This window comes from Adiantum capillus-veneris, chromosome 10, assembly GCF_014529385.1.
Source record: "Adiantum capillus-veneris isolate H3 chromosome 10, ASM1452938v2, whole genome shotgun sequence".
Taxonomy (NCBI): Eukaryota; Viridiplantae; Streptophyta; class Polypodiopsida; order Polypodiales; family Pteridaceae; genus Adiantum; species Adiantum capillus-veneris.
In genome coordinates this window covers 50,523,762-50,533,151 of record NC_140940.1, presented here as the reverse complement: position 1 = coordinate 50,533,151, position 9,390 = coordinate 50,523,762, and the positions used below count along the sequence as shown (strand labels likewise).

General features: G+C 38.1%; 2 protein-coding genes across 2 annotated transcripts; both read left to right on the top strand.

Moving 5' to 3' along the window:
* The first annotated feature begins 2,402 nt into the window (after positions 1–2,402).
* LOC147448815 (uncharacterized) lies at positions 2,403–4,051 on the top strand. The gene is made up of 2 exons (XM_086521466.1): positions 2,403–2,959; positions 3,061–4,051. The coding sequence occupies exons 1-2, from the start codon at positions 2,403–2,405 to the stop codon at positions 4,049–4,051; spliced, it is 1,548 nt and encodes a 515-aa protein (XP_086377592.1).
* Positions 4,052–5,215: 1,164 nt separating this feature from the next.
* LOC147448814 (uncharacterized) lies at positions 5,216–8,870 on the top strand. The gene is made up of 4 exons (XM_086521465.1): positions 5,216–5,578; positions 5,630–5,774; positions 6,189–6,367; positions 8,748–8,870. Exons 1-4 carry the CDS (start codon positions 5,216–5,218, stop codon positions 8,868–8,870), a joined length of 810 nt encoding a protein of 269 aa, XP_086377591.1.
* Positions 8,871–9,390: the final 520 nt, after the last annotated feature.

The following is a 9,390-nucleotide window of genomic DNA, read 5'->3' as shown; positions in this document are numbered from 1 at the left end:
GGTGGACCAGCAGATTGTCATCCATTGTGACAACCTCAGCAACATGCAGTTGGCTAGGAACCCAGTGTTCCATGCCAGGACCAAGCACATAGAGGTCCATTACCACTACGTTCAAGAGCGAGTGTTGGCGGGCGACATCGACTTGGTCTATGTTAGCACAGAGGAGCAGATAGCGGATATCTTTACCAAGGCCCTCGGAGCTGAGAAGCTTCAATGTTTTCGGACTATGCTTGGACTCTGTGACATGCAGAGCTCGAGGGGGAGTGTTGAGATGTCGAGCTCTACATCTTGAGCTGGCATCCACTACGGGTCTTGGCCGCTTATGATATTTACTCATTGGCGCGTTAGGTGACCGACACGGAGGATCTCTGCCAGTGATTCTACAGCTGGACTACACTTATAGTGCCAGCCTAGTACGCTTCTAGTGAGTTCACACTTAGTGACCGCATGTACATACGTGCTACTTTTCAGTTTTAGCACTTAGGCATTTTGTACTCTCTTTTCTGTGAAAAGAAGAAGAAGCTTTCCATCTCTGTGTGCTTTGTGCTTGCTTGTGTAGCTCTCTTGCATCCTCTTTCTTTACAGTTTCTTTCTGGGTGTTACTATAGAAGAAGCTTGGAGAACCTACGACCTCACTTCCATGACTCGAGATGGGACACTCTTTCACCATGTGTTTGTCAGAATCCAGAATGATCCCAGTCAATGGTTTTGCAACCTACGCCTTTTGCAAATTCGAGTAAAGATGGGATACTCAGATGCCCTCTATCTTGATTCTGAATTGGGTTGTTGTTCTATATCTGAAGTTTATAGAAAAATTACTGCGCTAAAGAGCATTGTAGGACCTGATAAGATAGAGAATCATAAGGAGCCTATTTTCAAGCGTCCCAGTGCTAAACGCTCTTTTTCCATTTTCAAATGTAGATGGAGTTGATCATGTATTGAGCAAAACTTTTATCTATTGAACAAAAGTGATTCATGAGCATTTTGGTTTGTTTTCCACTTCTCATGCAATCCGTTGTTTTTTTTCACATCTAGATAGAGATGATGTATTTTTTTGATTCTAAAATAGAATATTCTACAAGGGTTATTTTTTAATTTACAAGCATTCAAACCTTCTCTTTGGTTGTCACATTTCTCTTTGGAACCACTGTAGTTTTTTGTGTACAATAAAATGGAGATTAGTTGTGCCATTCCATTGGCTATTGCAACCAATGGCTTGATATCTTCTGGGATAGTTGGAAGTGCATCAGCGGGTGAAGAGGAGATACTGTCATCTCTTCCTACTATTTGCAATGTGCGTGCAGCAAAGAGAGCAGCTCAAAATGTCGGGAGGAATAATGCATCTGCTAATGAACGGGAGATACTTTTATCTCTTCGTATTCGAAATGTGCATGCGGCAAAGAGAGTAGCTCAAAATGTCGAGTGGAATTCTAAGAAGCAAATTATTGAAACCTTTCTAGAGATCAAAGCCTCCTGCAATAGGATGGAGACAATGCAAACCAATGTCTCGGATGTGGTTGAAACTTTATGCTCTGCATTGGAGATTGAAAGTGGGATACTATGGAAATTGCAAGAAGAGACAAAAGCATCAAACTTGCAGAGACTAGAGAGTGAGGCGTACATGAGAGAGAAACTTTCCAAAGTTGAGGATTCTCAAAAGATGATATTGGCATCTATTGAGAATCTTTGAAAAGAGGCCGTGTGGAGTCAACGTGAATCAAAAGGACGAATGCAAGACAATAATATACGACAAATCGTGCCAGGACTGAGAAGTATCGTCAAAAAGCTCGGTGCTTTGACAAAGGTTCAAGGTTCAAGACTTTCAGATATCCGAGCTACCTCAAATAAATTAAGTGCTTTGGCTAGATTAGTTTGACCAAAGCAGCGTCAAGCTTCTCAACGACCTATTCCTACTAATCCTACTAATGGTAGAAATATGGAATGTTATGTTGTATCTTCATCAAACTGTACTTTTTAATCGAGTCACTATCAACAATGTCAAATGTATTTAGTCCTACTAATGGTAGAAATATGTAATGTTATGCTGTATCTTCATCAAACTGTACTTTTTAATTGAGTCACTATCAATGTGTCAAATGTATTTAGTTTAGAGGATATAATTAGATGTTCCTTTTTATATTGGTTTTCTATAATGCATAAGAATGTCCTTTTAGTGATTGATCAAAATTATAGCAAGTAAATTATATTTATAATATGAGATCTATTTGCACTTGATTGCATAGATGGTATCTAGACCACGTATCTTATCACCTGGTCATGCACGACGTAGTCAACTGTGTGATGATTCCCGAAAGGCGAGGCAGCAAATAGCACGAGAGAGAACAAGGCATTCACTACAAAGTACTATTGGAACTTTATTGGAGTGCAATGAAAGGCAGAGCATGCATTATGTACATGAAGGAAACTCTGAAGCCATGAATGTTGGGACAACAAGGAACATAGTAGAGGGAAACTATTCTAAAGTAGAAAAGCATTGTTTGTCCATCCGCTTTGAATATCCAACATCTCTCCTTTTACATCACAAGTCTATGGCACCAATTCTATCCAAAAAGTGTGTTGTGCACAACTTAGGAAGCTTAGATTTTGTTTGCTCCAAATGTGGAGCAAAGGCATGGAAGGATGAAGGAAAGACTATCCAAACATTTGTGGGTAAATATTGCTACTCTTATGGAAGAGTTCAATTACTTCCTTTGAATGAGCCACCAAATGAATTGAAAGATTTGATGAGCTCAACCACAACAAGAAGTAGACAGTTCTTACAAAACATTCGGGGATATAATAACGCATTGGCATTTGTGTCTCTTGGTGCCCATATCGATGAGACTATTAATTATGGTGGGAGAGGTGTATACACTTTTAAGGTTCATGGCTCTGCCTATCATAACATTGGTTCTTTAGCGCGTGCTGAAGGACAAAATAAAGTTCCACGCTTTGCACGGTATATTTTTTTGATACCGAACATGAGTTGAGAAACAGATTGGATCATGTTTCAAATTTAGATCGTAGTATTCTAGAGTGTTTACAATTGATGATGCACAGAGTAAATCTCTATGCAAATGCTCTACGATCTACTGCTTCTTTGTCTGGAGATGCTATTGTACCCAATATGAGGATGGTTATTGCGGAGCATTGTTGTGATGGTTGGCAATATCTTGCTCCAAGGGGTTCGGAGGTTGCTGCAATTATGCTAGGACAAGGGGATGATAGAAATATTGGCTATCGCGACATTGTACTGAATTTTCCACACGGGGGCTTGAAAAGAATCTCCAGCATGCATCGACCTTACATGTCCTTATTGTATGTTTTATTATTTCCAAGTGGAGAGGATGGCTGGCATATTAATTTACAGACTACCGATGGAAAAAAAAAGAGTCAAAAGCAATATTATGTCTTTCGCTTACAAATAAGAGATGATACCGTGGAGTGTCTTCTTCAAGGGGGTAGGCTATTACAACAATATGTCGTGGATGCTTATAGTACTCTAGAGGAGTCACAGCTTTTGTGGATGCGAAATAACCAAAAAACACTTTGTGGTGAAGTGTGCCAAGGATTGGTTGACATGGTTGAGGTTAAAGATGGCTTAGAGGGGGCTGAAGGTCAAAATGTTGGCTGTAGAATTGTTCTGCCTTCATCTTTTGTTGGAGGTCCAAGATATATGTGCCAACTATTTCAAGATGCAATGGCAATTGTTCGTAGTAGGGGTAAACCGGATCTCTTCATCACATTCACATGTAATCCACGATGGAAGAAAATAGATGATGCATTACTACCTGGACAAAGTGCTGTTGATCGTCCTGATCTGACTATACGAGTGTTTTATCAGAAGTTCCAAGATATGATGCATTTACTTATCAAGCAAGCCGTATTTGGGGAGGTGATTGGACATGTTTCAGTGATTGAGTTTCAGAAGAGAGGTCTTCCTCATGCTCATATATTGTTGATACTTGCATCCGAATATAAACCCATAGATACATTACACTATGACAAGTTGGTTTGTGTAGAGCTCCCTGACAAGAATGTGTTTCCATAATTATTTGATGTAGTGAATCCTTGTAATGTTCATGGGCCATGTGGTCCTTTGAACCCAAGTTCTCTATGTATGGTTGATGGAAAGTGTAGATTCAAGTTTCCACGAACATTTTCTACGTCTACAAATGTAAACGAAAGTGGATATCCTGTGTATATGAGACGAGATGATGGAAGGTTTGTTCCATCTAAAAATTACAATTTAGATAATCATTGGATTGTACCTTATAGCCCTCTCTTATCACTAAGATACCAAGCCCATATTAATGTGGAGATCTGCTTAACTATTTCACTACCGTGAAATATCTTTATAAGTATGTCTACAAGGGACATGATCGAGCCACTATTGTTCTTCAAGATTGTGAAGGAGCTATTGATGAGATCAAGAGTTATCTCAATGCATGTTATGTTTCTGCATCTGAGGCTATGTGGAGAATATTTGGCTTTGACATGCATAGTGAAAGGCTAGATATTCAATGATTGCAAGTACACCTTCCATTGCAGAATATGGTTACATTTCAAGATGGTGATGATGTATCACATTTGCTGGATAATGAGAAAAATAAAAAAACTACCTTGACAGAATGGTTTGTTGCAAATCAAAACTATCTAGAAGCAAATAGCTTCACATACACTGACTTTCCAAATGGTTGCGTATGGAATAAAAGTTGAAAGGCATGGTCTCCACGACAACAGAGTGTTTCTATTGGAAGAATGTATAATATTGTCCCTAATGCTGGTGAGGTTTATTACCTACGAGTGCTTCTCAATATTTGCAAGGGATGTAAGTCTTTTGAAGACTTGCGGATGTATGATGGTCACATTTATGATACATACAAGGAGGCATGTATAGCTAGAGGATTATTGCAAGATGATGAAGAATGGTCACTTTGCCTCCAAAGGCATCTTTTTTCAAAATGGAATGCAGTTGAGACAACTGTTTGCAATCATATTAGTCTTTTGTGAGCCACTTCATCCGGCTACTCTTTGGGACAGGTTTTGTACCGAATTTTGTGAGGAATATGTTTATGCCCTAAGGATGCGTATTTCAGATGCAAGTGTGTGATTTGATGTGGCAAAAAATCAAGCTTTGGTTCATATAGAATGCTTTTTGCAATAACATGGCAAGAGGCTTTGCGATTATATGTTGCCTGCAATAGACTCAACAATGGTATCCTTAAGTGAAAATGGTGTTATGGCTAAAGAAACAATGTTCAACGTTGATGAACAGTGTAGTATAGCACATTGTATGGAGACTTCCTTAAATGAGGATCAGCGAGATGCTTACCACCAAGTGCTACAAGCTGTTGACACACATTCATGGAAGACATTTTTCCTAGATGGTCCTGGTGGCTCAAGAAAAACTTACTTATACAATGCATTTCTTTCACGAGTGCGAGGAAATTGTAGAGTTTCTCTTGCATGTGCATCCTCGGGTATTGCAGCTTTGCTTTTGAGTAATGGAAGAACTTCTTATTCTAGGTTTAAGATACCTTTGGAGCTTCACTCTGAGGCAACTTGCAATATAAAGGTAAATAGTCAACTTGCAGAATTTCTAAGGAATGAAACTTTACTTATATAGGATGAAGCTCCCATGACACATCGCTATGCATTTGAAGCAATGGACAAAACTTTAAGAGATATTATGCAGCGAGATACTTTGTTTGGTGGAAAAGTAATTTTGCTTGGAGGTGACTTTCAACAAATACTACCTATTGTACCAAAAGGTAGTTGTACAGACATTGTAAATGCTTCATTGTGTCATTCTCACATATGGAAATATACGAAGATACTAAGGCTTACCAGAAATATGCGTATACTTGATTGCGGTTCAAATTCATTTCAACAAAGTTTTTCCCGTTGGGTGCTTGATATTGGCAATGGGGTTATGGATGATGGAGGAGAATTAGACAGAGTCAAAATACCTTCACAAATGATGCTTCCAAGAAATAGTTTGGCATATCTTCTAAGATTTATATATGGAGATTTGTGTCATGTGCAAGATCATGCAACTTTTTTCAGAGATCGAGCATTACTTGCTCCGCGGAATAAAGAGGTGGATTTAATTAATGACTATGCATTGCAAAGAATGCATGGAGATTGCAAAGAGTATCTGAGTGCAGATTCAATTTGTATGTCAGAGAAAAACACACATTTGTACGCAATTGAATATCTAAGTAGCCTTACTCTTGGTGGTGGTTTTCCACCTCATGCTTTAGTATTGAAAGAAAATGCTCCTATCATGTTGCTGCGAAATTTGGATCCAAGACGTGGATTATGCAACGGAACCAGATTGATATGCAAGCAATTTCATCATAAGGTAATTGAGGTAGAGATAGTTACAGGATCAAATATTGGAGAGAGAGTTTTTCTTCCAAGGATTGACTTTATTATTGGAAACCATCAGGGGCTTCCATTTCAAATGAAGCGTCGTCAGTTTCCAATCAGGCTTGCTTTTGGGATGACTATCAACAAAGCACAAGGGCAAACACTTGGAATTCTTGGTCTATATCTTCCATCATCGATCTTCTCTCATGGACAGTTGTATGTTGCAATGTCATGTGTACGAAGTGCAGCTTCTATGAGGATTGTTGTCAATACTGAAAAACACTCAAGCAGAGTGTTACTACACTCCAAACATTGTATTCAAGGAAGTATTACAACTAGCGAGCTCATAACAATAAGTTCAAATTGACATTGTGGCTCTCACTTAAAGTCAGACACACTTGATGTTAAATTTTATTCATATCTCTTAGATCAAAGTATTGCCCACAGATGGATCCTTGACGCAGTGCCTCCTATGTGACTAGTCGGTCACATCACAGAATTCATTCGAGGTATTTATCTTCGTTTTTGAATTAGTTTATAACTTGACCTATTCTTTTCTTGAGAAGATTGGCTTATACATTGACTTACTCTGTTGAAGATTGGAGGGGAAGAGTTCCTGCTATGTTTTTGTCGATCTTATTTGATACAACTCATATTATATGGTAAGAGTTTTTATTTTTTATATATGGTATATTGGTAGTTTTAAGCTTTTATTGCTCTATATAATTCATGGATGCCTTTGCAGAGATCACTCCCATCGAGGTTTTATCATCGTAGGTGTTTATGAAATGCTATACTTAGGTAGAGATATGTCTATGGAAGTTCTTGGATACTACCATGTTTCCTTTTCTTCGGACCACGAGCATCGTCAAATTCAAGTTAATATCTGGTTTGTGAGTGACGAGAGGCCAATCAATGCACAGCAGGTGGGGGTTGCTGGAGACCGCAATACACCATATCGATTGAGGATATTTACTCAAGTTGAAACACCACCCCGTATCTTGCAAAATGTATATAACATAGGTCCTTGGACTTATAGAATCCCTAATGTGGTCTCTCAAAGGCTACACTTTGAATAACTGTTTTGTATTGTCTCTTTGTGAAGTTGTGAAATTTCAAAGTCTTTTGAATTGCTTTCATTCCTCTCTCTCTCTCTCTCTCTCTCTCTCTTAAATCCCACTAAAACAAACAAAAGAAGGACATAGTTCTCTACGGCATAATCGTCAAAGTCTTATTTATTCTATTTCATCTTTGTTCCTCTTAAACTTCCAAATGTGTGCTGTTAGAGCAGATAAAGAATGGCACGATACATTATGGTTTCGTACACCCTCAATGATGTACCTACTTATATTAGAGGTATGTAATTGTAAAATCTTATCTTTGTTACTTACTTTTACCATGAATGAGAACTTTGTGGCCTTTATTTTGTATGTTTACACGCGTTACATTTTTTTTAGATCCTCCATTGTGGAGGGGTCCTGCACATGCTGAGGATATTGTTCGTATTATCGAGGATTTTGAGATCCTTCGGTGCGTATAGCTTGAAATTGAATCCATATGACGTTAAATGTGTTGTTACTTTTTATGTTTGAATGGTTGGTTGTTATTTTCATTGCATGCTTCAATATTATTGCAGACATTATGTCTTGGCATTATATGGAGCACGATTTCTTAGAAGTATTGTAGGTTATTATCCCATAGAGTGTGATATAGATGATATGCGAATCACTATACGCGAGCTAGGTATGCAATGGCCTCTCAATTGCAACTTTTCATACGGTCCCCGTGGAGTGAATGAATGGATGTTTAGAATCTATTCTTTGGGGTAATCACCTCGATATCTCGGTCGCAGTGTTCGACGTGTCGGACCTTGGATCTTGAGAGTTCCAAGTAGAGTGTGTCGTAGGCTCAACTTCTCTAGATGATCGAACACTTTGATCCATTGTATATGCACGCTAAGTACCATATTTTTTTAGTTATTGTTGGCTTATTGAAGTGGGTTTTTATCTACGAGAGAGAGAGAGAGAGAGAGAGAGAGAGAGAGAGAGAGAGAGAGAGAGAGAGAGATTTGAGAATTGCTAATGTAGGTTAACATGGGTCATGATGTATTGGCTATTCTCCCAATACATATAAGGATGATTATATATTTGAAAGTTAAGGAAGAGTACATTTGTCAAGGATATGGTACATGGTGTTGGTGGCATCATTGGGTGTATTTATATACTGATGGGTGGTATGGAAATTGTGGACGGTCAAGCATTTTACTATGCAAAGTGTCACAAATATTGAGTGAAATAAAATTGATGAGAGTCCTACAAGAACTACATATGGTTGATATTTATTATGTTAATGTTTGTGGTTATGATATTCAGTTGCGAAAGATATATCACAATCATAAATCTTACATTTCGGATGAAGAGTTTGAAATTTTGAAATTAATTGTGAAGTTTATCAATGGGGTATATTCGATCCTCAATCGTCCAATTATAGAGTAGAATATGAGTCGTTGTAAACAAACAAATTGGAATGTTGTAAAGACTTTGACCTAATGAACCTCTTGACACTTTTTGGCATGACAATTACTAATTGAAGTGTTCGTATTGCGCTTATACTTTTTTAAAGTGTTTAAGTGGCCATGTTGATCATCTCTCTCTCTCTCTCTCTCTCTCTCTCATTTTAAGCTTTAAGTACTAATGTTGTCTTCCTTTCTTGCAGCAAATTAAATGGCCCACGAAATTGTGAATATTTTTTCAAGTGTAAATTTTTTTATTGTTGATGCCTTTGAAGAAAATTTCTTTATACCTAATGAACGGGGATGGCAATGGGCATCGGAAGTGATTGAGAAAAACTACAATGTTTGGGGGTCATATGTAGATGAACAGTTGGACACGATTTACATCAAGTTGCTTGATCCCTATTTCTTTCCCAACATTAGGCTCATGCCCTTAAAGCAAGAGCTTGGGTTGATTCGTCATTACAAGATTTACTTGAGTTGGGTTCAAAAAATAGATTTAA

Excerpts from the sequence above, each read along its gene's own strand:
- LOC147448815 (XM_086521466.1), top strand. The coding sequence starts at position 2,403 with ATGCATTATGTACATGAAGGAAACTCTGAAGCCATGAATGTTGGGACA. Across the intron at positions 2,960-3,060 it reads AAAGTTCCACGCTTTGCACG|AGTAAATCTCTATGCAAATG; the intron begins GTATATTTTTTT and ends GATGATGCACAG.
- LOC147448814 (XM_086521465.1), top strand. The coding sequence starts at position 5,216 with ATGGTATCCTTAAGTGAAAATGGTGTTATGGCTAAAGAAACAATGTTC. Across the intron at positions 5,775-6,188 it reads ACTACCTATTGTACCAAAAG|AGAAAAACACACATTTGTAC; the intron begins GTAGTTGTACAG and ends TTTGTATGTCAG. Across the intron at positions 6,368-8,747 it reads GCAAGCAATTTCATCATAAG|TTGCGAAAGATATATCACAA; the intron begins GTAATTGAGGTA and ends TATGATATTCAG.